The sequence below is a fragment of the Bicyclus anynana genome, chromosome 16 (assembly GCF_947172395.1).
Source record: "Bicyclus anynana chromosome 16, ilBicAnyn1.1, whole genome shotgun sequence".
Lineage (NCBI taxonomy): Eukaryota > Metazoa > Arthropoda > Insecta > Lepidoptera > Nymphalidae > Bicyclus > Bicyclus anynana.
This window is the reverse complement of record NC_069098.1, coordinates 5,523,320-5,536,985: the sequence shown is the minus strand read 5'-3', so window position 1 is coordinate 5,536,985 and position 13,666 is coordinate 5,523,320. Positions and strand designations below refer to the sequence as shown.

General features: G+C 33.1%; 1 protein-coding gene across 3 annotated transcripts in view; it reads right to left on the bottom strand.

Moving 5' to 3' along the window:
* Positions 1-204: 204 nt before the first annotated feature.
* The window catches only part of LOC112051309 (hormone-sensitive lipase), a 34,683-nt gene continuing 21,221 nt past the window's right edge, over positions 205-13,666 (bottom strand). For all 3 annotated transcript variants that reach the window (XM_024089898.2, XM_024089900.2, XM_024089899.2), the window contains exons 12-16: positions 11,241-11,333; positions 8,951-9,043; positions 6,913-7,057; positions 5,811-5,936; positions 205-5,367 (exon numbers count right to left, since the gene is read on the bottom strand). In XM_024089898.2, coding sequence (XP_023945666.2) covers positions 5,263-5,367; positions 5,811-5,936; positions 6,913-7,057; positions 8,951-9,043; positions 11,241-11,333 — 562 coding nt within the window. In that variant the 3' untranslated portion in view covers positions 205-5,262. The remainder of the gene's footprint in view (positions 5,368-5,810; positions 5,937-6,912; positions 7,058-8,950; positions 9,044-11,240; positions 11,334-13,666) is intronic.

The following is a 13,666-nucleotide window of genomic DNA, read 5'->3' as shown; positions in this document are numbered from 1 at the left end:
GTCGACTGCCGCTGGTTGTCGCCGTCTGCAGTCGTCGGTAGCAGCTGCCGCTCGTGTAAATGAACCATTTTGTATGAAACCAAATACCTACAACAAAAATTACGCGACTGATGATAACTCACAAAATTACGTTCGTTTGGCCTCGCCCTAGTCTGGCACTTAATATGAGTATGTATGTATGTGTTTACAAATAAAAGAAAAAAATAAACCACACAATAAGAAACATTTATTTATTTTTCATTTTATAATAATTGTAACATTCGTGCATTTTAGAATACTGTTATGCTTTCTAAAAGCTTCAATTCACTATCACAGACTATTAAATTTCAATAATGAAATTATTTTTTTATGAAATAAATAATATTGGTACGTAAAATAAATACACAGGCAAATGCAAAACAACCTTAACTATTTCTGTCTTTATTTTGTAATTATATTTAATAAATATATAGAGGTAGGTGATATAAAGAATTTAGCTCTTTTGCTGTTTTTTTTTATTTGACAAATTCTGAGATTCAATACAAAAATTATGACATTTTATTTTACTGGTACGGATTCAGCTTACAATGTTTTAAATCCTAAAAATATTTATATTTTATGATGGAAATATTTTTTAAACAATCTTTAAAATATTTTCAAGTTGCAATTCAACAATTAAGTAGTTACTATGTATATATTTTTATAATACATGTAGGCAAGAACATTAACAATTACCTATTGACATAAACACAGGATACTTACGTGTTGTTTATTATATTCGTAATAGTCTCGATTTGGTCAAATCCTTGGTCTTTAGGATATAAATATATTTAATACATCTTTGTTTATTGAATGTTATGTATTGACTAATAATAAAAAATAAGAGATCGTCGCACCCAAAATTTAACATAAATTGAACATCATTTCACTTCATATTTTTTTTTAATGTGTGAGAAAATATATATTGAAAAAAAAAAAAAAAAACTCGACTCTCCTGTGTACTAAGTCACATACGTCAATACAGTAATATACACTAATTACTGTAGTTAATTTGAACACTTCCTTAGATATAACTCATTCAATTTACATAATTATAAGTATATTACAATGCGTAATTGCGTACATTCTGCGGTTCTACCCTCCTTATACAAATATCCATTTAATTTAGACATATATCAACATTTACATAATAGGTTTAAAACAATATCTATCTACTTTTTACAGCATTTTTATACAATGTTTGTATAATGCACAATACTATGCTTTATAAGTAGACGCATTTGTTATACAGAAAATATATCAAAAATATTATAGATATTACAAAAACATTACATAAATATCGCATTAAAAATTGTGATGTTAATAATGGTAGAGACACATTTCACACATCAATGCAAATCAACGACTAGCCGTGTTTGCACACGGTTATAAAGGTATATTTTCCTAGGCAGGTACTTATTCAATATACCAAAAATAAAAATATAATACTGATATACTAACTATTTCGTTATTGGTAATACCAAAAAAGTTAAAGATTACTACTTACTTGAAGAATTAAACATTTTGTTTCGACTTATCGTTTTGCTGTGTTTGCTCGAGTCTTTATTGTGATGTATCATGTAACTTACAGTATAGATATATATAGATCTTTGGTAAATTCTCTCGCAAAAAAAAAGGATAACAATCTAATACGTCAGTAGGTAATAAAAACATCTGCTGTATCCGTATATATAAAAAAAAATATTGTAACAAATCTAGGTAACAGATTCGCAAGAACATAGTTAGCTAATATATGTTAGTTTTATTTTTGATTTTATGTTGATAAACATTGAATATCGAGTTTGACTTTTAGTTTATTCAAATTTCCTTTAAATGTGGGTAAGATTTTTAGTTACCTATGTAGTATGAGATCTATGCCATTACCCTAATGGCATAGATAGCACACATATCTACTCAGAAATGGATCATCTTCGAAACAACACGATATATCTTTGTATGAAACTCCGTCCTTTAACAAGCGTTGCCAGATTTTTTTGCAATGTCGGGATTTACGAACTTTTTGAGTGAAAAAGGCGTGATTCTTTCGTCAAAAGCGGGACATTAAAAAAAAAATAAAAATAAAAAAAAACAGAAATCTAAATCAAAAGTTTTATTCATTACGAAAAGGTGGAGTTCCAAACAATAGTCTGAGAAGTGTACTACGCACGGTTATTCCCGAAAAGCGGGACTGAGCGGATCCGCGTGGGACATTTAATTTTGATAAAAAAATCGGGACGTTTGGCAACGCTCCCTGAAATGCACACTAATCGGAATCGTAACGTAACCCACTCGCATAAAGATAAGCTCACGAACTGAAACGATACGGTATCGATACCTTTCCGAGTTAATATATCCATTTACTTAAATTGCTTATAGGCTAATCCAGGACTGGATATAATGCTATAAACCTATGGCTTATCGAATCAGGAATGAATTGAAAATAGTATTGAATAAATATTGAACATTTCAAATAGGAAAGTATTACATAAGTTGTATTTGTTTAAAAGGCTTATTTTCTTTCACATAACATTTTGTTAATAAGCTTAATGTACACCCTTCATTAAGTGTACTAATTAAAGTATACCTACCTACCGGCAACGACGTACCGCCAAGCGAATTAGCGTTCCGGTACGATGCCGTGTAGAAACCGATAACGGGTGTGGATTTTCATCCTCCTCCTAACAAGTTAGCCCGCTTCCATCTTAGATTGCATCATCACTTACCATCAGGTGAGATTGTAGTCAAGGGCTAACTTGTAAAGAATAAAAAAAAAGTACAAAGTAACTAAAATAATTAAAATGATAATATGTGAAAAATTAAAATGTGATGTATAGTAATTAGTATAACATAAAAAACATTAGCATACCAAAAATAAAATTAATATAAGTAAAATTTTCTAAGCTAAATTAAATTAATTTATTAATTTTTTTTAACAAGCTGCCAAATAAAATTAAAGTTATATCTATCAATAAGCTTAAGTTTTTAATTTTTATCTATTTTTGTAGTCGAATATTTGAATTGGATTTGTAATCTGAATACTTTTAATCCATGCTCCATACTAAAACTATAAATGCGAAAGTAAATTTGTTTCTGTTACCTTTTCACGGCCAAACCGCTGAATCGATTTGGGTGAAATATGGTTTAGAGATAAATTGGACTTTAGAGCAGGACATACATAATTATTTTTAGAAACGAAAATAATTAATGGTTCCCCCCCATAGAATAAAGAATAATGCAGAATGAGTCTTTAGAAGCCGGTGAAACCTATAAAAAAAAACAAACGTCACGTCTCCTTGACATCCGCATATAAACTTTTTTCATAATTTGTATTTCAAAATTTAACACTAACAACAATTACGTAATTTAATACAATAATCACTAATTGCTAATAAAAATACTCCTTCTTTATTTCTTTAGTTTTTGTGTACAGTTTTTAAAATATTTAAAAACACAAGACGCCATTTTTCTTGAATAATATTGAAAATTACTGATGCGACGCTTCGTGTTGTACTGACTCGAGAATGTATTAGTTTTTGAATTTTATATTTGGAACTGCTACAACACCGTCGTGTTCCGTGAGCTCTATCTGCATATTATTCTTTAATCTGTGTGGTTCCCACAGAATTGGTAAAAAACAGATTTCCAGACGAACTGAGTCGAGAGCGTCCTCTAGTTAAATTACAAAGTCAATCTTTTTCACTTTAATTCTATAAAAAAATATATATAAGCTAATAATTTTAAACTTATTTCGTGGTTGTTCATTATGTATTATTTAAACGGGTTCATACCACGATAAAACGACGAGATTTTTATTTCTGCCCCTAACAGCTGTTTTCACTTCTCATCTCGCAACTTCAGTCCCGTCGTGACCACGATCCATGCAACTGGGTCGAAATATCGACATTAAAAATCTCGTCGTTTTATCGTGGTATGAACCCGTTTAAATAATAGTACTATATACATATATATTTATATATATTACGAATAATAATGAATAATAAGTATAGTCAATTAAGTTGATAATTATATAAATGATTAGTGCACAACCATATTATTAAGAGTTCAATAAGCACTATGGGTTATATTTGAAAGTGATAGAATCTAGACTATATGATAGAGTGCTGCAATTTTATAACATTCTACAGGTACGAAAAATGTGCTTATTTTTCAACTATATTTGTTTGTATTTCATTTCCAGGCATAATTGAATTATTAAATAAAAACATACAAATATAATAATAGCTTACTTTCTTGAATACGTATATGTTTATTAAAAGTAAAGGCCTGCGCACATAATAGAAATGACTTGTTGCTGCATATTACAGAAAATATTTAATAATTAATTAATTTTGTAAAATGTATATGGAGTATACTATACCTGTGGCATATAATAAATTATATTGTGGATTGATTTTTTCAGTATGTTTTTGTCACTTTATACGCGAGGCTTTGATAAATAACAAGTTTTATATTTTAGCCGATAATTTTAATACATAAATAATAGTATCCAAAGATTTGGCATTATTTTAGGACTACCACTATTATAATTTATTTATCAAATATACATTTAGTACCTAATATTGTCACTCATAGACAAGGAGCAATTAAGATCTTGTATTTTGATAATAAAGATTTGGTAATTGTCATTTATTAAGGATTTAACGAGGTTTTTTACTTAAAAAAATATGTTTTAAAGGCAAAGTGTTTTTTTAAATATGTTTTAAACTTGTTGTGGTCTCCTAATACTTTCAGGTCACTCAATAAATAAATATATATTTTAGCTTTGGCAATCGTTTGCCAATATACCATCAAACTATTTATCCCTTTACGTACAGATATGTAATTATATTGTGTAGATAGATAAAATAAACAAAATATATATTTTACAATTTCAAGTTACATAAATGTTTTTGAAGTTACAAAGGAACTGTTTCACACAGCCGTATAAAAGAAAATACTTAAAAAAACTCGTTGAAGTATTATTTAAGTACATTGACTATTTTGTTTTAATTGTGCTATTTATATCTATCTTCGCCACCTAAGGCCCGATACAAACTAATGATTTTGTGTCATACAAAAATTCATTTTATTCATAAAAGCTGTAAGTCTTGTCATCTTTAGTAATAGTTTATATATGTCCACTAATATCACTCGTTTGCGTCGGGCCTAATTTTAATCTATGCATTAGGCACAGGCATCACACATTAAGGTCTAGGACCTAGTAATACCGCAGAGGCCGCACATTCATAAGTGATTGTTTTCGGGGGTAGTTGCATGATTTTCTAAGTCGAGCAATTGTTTTATACGTTCTATACACAGTTTTGAACCTTCGTTCGCTTCTTTGGCCATCTGTAAATAAATAATAAATATTCTAAACGATAATCTTGTAAAATTTATTTTATTTTATATTATCATTCATGCAAAATATACTTCTTCCAGCAGTTATTCGATTATCATAATGTCGTCCACTGCAGGACAAAGGCCTTTTGTAAGGACATCCATGATAATAATATATTGTTTTTGGTTCTAGCGAGGTTATTGCGTATTGAGTACCACAACATCTTACATAATACCTACTTAGGAGATAAAAAATAAAATGATTTTAAAACCCCGTTATTTCCTAGATATATGTTTTCATCTTTCAATATAGCAATTGTAAGGTAATTTTATTACATTTGTATAATAAGGTCTCTTGGTATTTATTTCTTTTGGAGCGATTTTAGAACATTTCTTCCATCTCCCAGATATATACCGACATAGACAACTAGCAATAGACGAATGGAAGAACTTACCAGAGAGAAATTTAAGAATCCATGTGGTAAGCCCTCTAGCACGTCGATGCCGACTTCGTTGCCGAGACCTTTTAGTTTCTTAGCGAACATAACGCAGTCGTCTAGGCAGGGGTCCAGGTGAACAGTCTGAAATTGGGATGTCGACAGTTCTTCAAATTGTAGAGTATGCTAATCATTAGTATCATTATCGTGCTATTAGATTGAATTAAAATTCATCACATTTTTTTGAGACGTGATTACATAAAATTTCAACTTTTAAATATTTTTTTGGCTCGTAGCCAACACGCTGTCGGCCATGATGCCATTCCATTTATCGTTTCATGACGTCACGTATACACTAAACCTTAACCAAACGATTTAGCGAAAAATTTTAGCTTTTTTTGAATTTTATCATATCTGAAATGAATCTCTTATAGGCAGTTTTTATATGATTTTTTCGGGGAAGCACCAAATTAAGTGACATTGTGGATTTTTTGCTTTTACACACACGTCATCATATCCGCCGATGGACGTCCACTGCAGGACATAGGCCTTTTGTAGGGACTTTCAAACATCACGATACTGAGCCGCCTGCATCCAGCGAATCCCTGCTTTTACACGTAAGGGGCACCTATAGTCCGGGGGCTTCGTATCATGGATACTGCTGATACGGCGGTAGCTACGCCCTGGTATATATATATTTGATAAATATATATTTATATATTTGATAAACGTGCGGACGCCCGTGACTTCGTCCGCCCTCTTTAATCCAGCCCTTACAGTAGTATCGCTGTAAAAATGGAGTAACTTCACCCGTTTTCCCAACATTTCCCTTCACTGCTCTGCTCCTATTGATCGTGGCGTGATGAAAAGTATACTATAACCTGCCAAGGAGTATGAAGAACAATTGTACCAAGTTTTGTTAAAATCAGTCGAGTACTTTTTATTACTATAAAGAACATACAGACAAACAAAAATTTTACTGATTGCATTTTTGGCATCAGTATCGATCACTAATCATCCTCTGATAGTTAATTGACCTCTCTACATTTTTTATACAAGTATAGAAGATGGATCACTTAGTATGGGTACAATCTCTAACTTGAGTATCTCAGTATCTCACCAGTATCCTGACAGGAGGGAACTTCTTGAGCAATTGCTCCTCTGCCCAGTACGGAGAAAGCAGCGGGTCCTTCGGCACGGAGAATATGAACTCGTCCGAGGGACTCCTCGCTATCAGAGAGTCTAGATTAGTTCGCACCGCCAACCTGGGGACAAAAACAGCAATTATATCCTACTAATATTATAAACGCGAAAGTTTGTATGGATGTGTTTGGTTTTTTGTTACTCTCGAATGCCGCAACTACTGAACCAATTTGGCTGAAATTAAGAATGGAAATAGATTTTACTCTGGATTAACATATAGGCTACTTTTCATCCCGAAAAAATCCATGGTTCCCCAGGGATTTGTAAAAAACTAAATTTCATCCGGACATCGTCGCGGTCGTCAGCTAGTATTTAAATAAAAATCCGTTCAAGCTTCGCTATGTGCACTTCTTCCCTATCCCTACCCTACCCCTAAATTAATTTGTTACAAAAAATGTTATAAATGAAGAACCGCTCGACCGATTTTGTTCAAAATACACATAAACCATCTACTAAATAGTCCGAACAAAACCTAAATACTTGGTTTGTATAAGCCTGTTCTTAAGTTATAAAATTACAACAGAAAGTGGTATTGATTTTTATATATAGATAGAAGATTCCATTTTTGACATATAACTAACATAAAAGTCAATAACAACCACATTTTTATTACTCCGTAAGTTAAAAAAAACAGATTTTCAACTGGGCAATAACCATTACCTATTGTATGATATCCACGTAGGGTTGCCATTGACATGACATGACATGTCATTTTTTACCTATAATACCAATTATGATCATCATTTACAACCTCAACAGATCATCATCAACCAGCTCACTGAGCACGAGTCTCTTACAGAATAAGAGGGGTTAGGCTAATAGCCCAATTGGTAGACTTCTCACACGCAGAGAATTAAGAAAATTCTCAGGTATGCAGGTTTCCTCACGGTGTTTGGGACACGTGATATTTATTTTCTTAAAATGCACATAACTGAAAAGTTGGAGGTGCATGCCCTGGACCGGATTCGAATGTACGCCCTCCGAATCGAAGGCAGAGGTTTTTTTTTTATTCGTTACAACTTAGCCCTTGACTACAATCTCACCTGATGGTAAGTGATGATGCAGTCTAAGATGGAAGCGGGCTAACTTGTTAGGAGGAGGATGAAAATCCACACCCCTTTTGGTTTCTACACGGCATCGTACCGGAACGCTAAATCGCTTTGCGGTACGTCTTTGCCGGTAGGGTGGTAACTAGCCACGGCCGAAGCCTCCCACCAGCCAGACCTGGACTAATTAAGAAAATCTCAATCTGCCCAGCTGGGGATCGAACCCAGGACCTCCGTATTGTAAATCCACTGCGCCATGGAGGCCGTCAAAAAGGTTATATCCACTGAACTTTTTGATGATAACTCAAGTATTAACAGTGATATTGAAAACTCAAAAGAAGATACTTGAAGAAGATAAAATTTACTAAAAAGAAACTAGTAAAAACTGCAATTGTGACTTAAAAAAAACAACGCCTTCCTCGGAAGTTTATTCCTTGTCAAATGAGGTATCGCTTGTATTTTTCCTTCCATTCCAACGATTATTCGCAGTTTTATTTGTCATTGACTAGACGCGGATTTTGAAATTGCTTTAACTTTCGTGTGCTCTTTTTTTCTTGGTCGATATTGACATTTTTTTATTATTTCTATGTAGATCAATAAGGATAGGAGGCCCACAGGGCTTAATAACTTAACTTGGTTCATTATCAAGTTAGCTTAATCCGGCACTGCCAGGACCTCTGATCCCAACCCACATAGTGACATAGGCCAACCACTTGAGCAACACGGTAATTGGCAATAAGGCCACCATTATGTACAAGTACATTTGCTTAATAACTTAATAAATCAATATACTCGTATCTAACAATAGATCAATGAATGTAAAACAATTCTGCAAATAAGCAGCAAATTATTTAAAATTATGCTTTTAAAGAAAATAATTAAAAAAAAATACCAAATGTATATACTTACTCTTCTTGCGTGGGTCTTATGTTATTTGAACCCGTTATATACGCTAGGCGAGACGACATCGCACTCATTATACCAGTGGCCGCTTCATTTATACTACAGACAGAAAATATACGCACACATCAACACATAACACGCACATACACAATTAAATACAATACACACAAGGACTTGACACATAAAGTAGGATAAATAAAATACAGATTTTACAAAATCCACCATTACCAGCAGGCTTATTCACTATCTTTGACGAATGCTAGTTGACATGTACGAAATTGAGATTCTGTGTGACAAATGTCATCCGGTGCCTATTGGTGGATATCATACAGTATGTAGATGACATTTTGTCAATTGAATTGACGTTTATTTTAACAGGTTGATAATAAAGACCAAAACAGTGAATAGGCCAGCAGGTATACAAAACACATACACAATAACTAAATAAATAATTAGCTATGGTCTTCGAATTCATGGTCGCCTCGAAAATTGATATACTAAGTACTTTTCTTATTAGAACCATATTTTTGAAATTTACTAGTTCTTTAGGGCTCAAATGAAGGATTTTCCATACAAACTTTCAACCCCTATTTCACCCCCTTCAGATTTTATTTTTGCGACACAAAGTATTCTATAACTTTCTTCGTATTATGATCTGAAATCGTCCCAAGTTTCATTTGAATTCACTTAGTAGTTTCAGCGTGATGCCCGATCAACAAAAACACGGACAGAGAGACTAAAAAACAATAAAAAAAAAATTGGCTTCAATATCGATTACATAATGCCCTACAACAAAAATTTTCAAGATGTCTCCAATGTACAGAATTGGACCTTATTATAAATACTAGCTTATTGATTTTAATATTTGCCTCTACGGTTTTTTCATTGCGTAGCATGGCTATTGCGTATTTATTATATCTTTTGTATGTTAAAATGTTGATGAAAAACCAACATTTTGACAAACAGAAGGGACCAAAACAGTTTCCTATGGTAGTTGAAAATAATGAAAACAGGCACAGAAAGCAATTAGCCATTTGAAATAGTAAAAACGGTCACAAAAACACTGAAAGATACAATTTCTAAGACATTTAGGAGCTTCAAGACTTCAAGTTTTACAAATTTTATAAATAAACAATTATTTTTAATTCAATCCATGCACGGATAGCAGTCTGCATAAATCAAACTTTCTAAAGACAAAATAAATAAAAAAATCACATTTTTGTCATACAAAATACTATAGATATTTACAAATGGGTATATATCTACGTATATTTGATACAGTTTTTTGCAATTATCAGTTTCATCATCATCATCAGCCGATGGAATGCCGACTCCTTTAAGGACCTCCTTATATCACGGAAATCAGCATCCAGCATCCAGCGGCTTGAAGTCATTGGTCTCTACCTATACTAAAGCCAAACTTGATGTGGAATGTTTATCAACAAACAAATTAAAAATGAAGGTAGAAAATGCATGCAATTTCATATCCATTTTTTTTATAAAATGTAAATTAAAAATATATTCCTTTACAAAAAAAAAAGAAGGATATTTGCCATATCTTTTGGAAAAGACTATTAAATGTGGGTACGACAATAGACCAACGAGGCGGGGATCGAACCACCACCTCGGTGATGAATCCGACCGCTCTTACCGTTGAGCTATTGAGGGTTTAATTCTAAACATATTTAATTGTTCTGAACTTATTTATCAATATTATTGTCATTTATTTAGGAACAAGATAATTAAAGTTATTATTTGCTGTCACAGATTAATCAATAATATACAGATGGAGCGTAAGGAACACGACGGTGTCGCAGCCGCTCCAAATACAAAATTTAAAAGTAATACATTCTCGAGTCAGTACGACACGAACCGTCGCATCAGTAATTTTCAATATTATTCACGAAAAATGGCGTCTTACGTTTTTAAATATTTTAAAAACTAAAGAAATAAGATGGAGTACTTTTTATTGGTACTTATTGATTATTATATTAATTTACGTAATTGTTGTTAGAGTTAAGTTTTGAAATACAAATTATGAAAAAAGTTTGTATATGTGGTTGTCAAGGAGACACGTGATGTTTGTTTTTTTCTAATGGGTTACACTGGCTTCAGTATGTTGCTTGTAAAGAGTCACTCTGGTTTACTCTGTGTTTGCTGTAAAATGACTAGCCAATTATACCCTAATTATTAATTTGTTTGTTGATAAACATTCCACATCGTGTTTGTCTTTAGTATAGTGGGAGGGTTTAGCAGTTTAGCTTACAAAAATATTATAATACAGTGAATATCTTACCGACTTTTAATCCTTTTTTTGTCTGTATGTTCCAAATCTTGTTTCAAAGGTGTTTCGCCAACCAATGTACTCGAATTTTCCGACTCCGGTTCCCTAAATTAATGAAAGGAAACATTAAAATTAAAAAAAAAAAATCACGCACTACTAGTTACTATTTACATTTGACATTTTGATTTTTTTATTGTATTTACATAGCGGCATAGCATTTCATATTATTTAAAATGAGGCTTAACACAAAAGCAAAGCTGACGGCTTCACTTTTTTTATTTTAACATAATGTATTGTTAAATAAAAAAAAAAAAAATTATAAAATAAAATTGATAAGCACGCAAGCAACATTAAGAATGAAAGCCAAATAAAAATCTATAAAATAAACATATTTTTACTGAAATTGAGTAAATAAAATTTTGTGAAAGACAATTTTAAAAAGATGAGTACCATCAGATTATAATATATATCTCATAATCTGTATTGCTTGCACTCTGTTGCTATAATGCCGTTAGAATTTATATTTACGAGAAATTTTGAGTATTTGGTTTGCACATACTTGTAAATCTCAAACCACAAATATAGGCAAAACTATAAGCAGATGTATCCACTCTCTTACATTACAAAGAAACAGGGTAAAGTTCAGCCGCTCAGTAATTGCGTTTCTGACAGGGCGATGTAACTTCGAACTGGCGTATAAGGTTGTTGAACTGTACCGTTTCAAGGTTATGCCAACTGTTAGCTTTGTAGTGATGATACAAAATAATGAGGCAATTGTAATTGAATATTGTCCCATTCGATCACGCCCTGTCAGAAACGCAATCTCTGAGCGGCCGGACTTTAATGACGACCTATGAGAGAAGGAGGAGAGAAAGAGAAACTTGTATTCTTCGTTCATTGAAAGGTGAGGTCAAGGTGCGTGTTTATGCTCGCAACTCTCTCGCTCCCCTTTATCATCACATTCTCACGTACTGCGTGGACGATAAAGTCTGGCCGCTCAGAGATTGCGTTTTTGACAGGTGGGTGTTGTAACATTCGATCACGCCCTGTGAGAAACGCAAACTCTGAGCGGCCGGGCTTTCACTTTAACTCAATTAAGCAGTTTTCCCAAAGGGAACTACTCTAGCTTAGGTACACACTGTGTATTTACAAGGATTTACTTCTCTCACTAGTGGGAAATCAAAACAAAAATGCAACAGAAAAGGGCGATAAATCAATCAACTGAAATAACTCTTGGAAATCGATCAAAATGGACTATGCACTTAGTTCGACAGCAATTTCAAGACTACACAAATGCATTTAACGTTTGCCAGCAAAACCAGGCTGCTTGTATTAACTGATAAACTAACAACGAAAAGTTATAGACCACAGAATTAAGTAAATTTGAAAATTCCAATTCCGTAATTTTGTTTGCCAGTTTAATTCGTTGTTTGAATTTCAACCATCAGCTGCGACTCTCACTAGATGTCACCTAACTTCAAGTGAGATATAAAAGTATACCTTTAGAATATAGAAAGATAGATTAGAAATTATCAAATAGAATTTTTTAAATCATCTCATCTTTAGGGTTCCAATTACAAAAACGGGTCAACAAATATTTGGTTTAATTTGTCTTGCAAGCCACTAACTAACTGGAGTTAGGTTGTGTTGGTTAACTATCGTATCTCTGAGAGGGTTTTAAGCCCTTAGTCAAGCGCTATTTGTCTTGCAAGCCACTAACTAACTTGAGTTAGGTTGTTGGTTAACTATCGTATCTCTGAGAGGATATAAAACCCTTAAAAAGCGCTACAATTATATCCGGGTGTTGATGTACCGTCTATACGTGAACTCTGTAAAGTTACAGCACTGTGACATTGTCCGTTTTACATTTCAATTTTAGTTCAAAGTTCAAATTCTAAGACGAGGAGTATGATATACCGGAATCGCAGCCCTCGCATGCGAGGAATAACATATCAATAATAAGAGAAATAGACAATTTTCAGCCGATGGCGGCACAACCACAAGTACCGCTACCTCTCTTTGCGTTTGAACGAAAGACTTGGGACTGGGAGAACTCCTTCAGTATCTCTTCATTTGGTCGTTTGCTACGGCCCCTGGTCACTGATTAATAGTTTCAAGATGAGATTGACCAAGTCTAGAAAGGATATCCTAAAGACAATTATATATAGTACTAGCGGACGCCCGCGACTTCGTCCGCGTCAAACTCGATGTAAACTTTCAACTACCCTTACCCCTACCCTACCCTTACAATATTGGTTTGTAGTACATGCTATGTATCAGAGATGGCGCTGTATGTGAAAAAAGATTTTCCCGCTTCTCTGTTGAAATTTTTCCTGAATTTTCTTTGCTATAAACCTCACGGAGCCCGAGATCTTTAAAACGAATGCAAAACCGTGGAAATCGGTTCGTCCGTTCTGGAGTTATAGCGTCAGAATGGA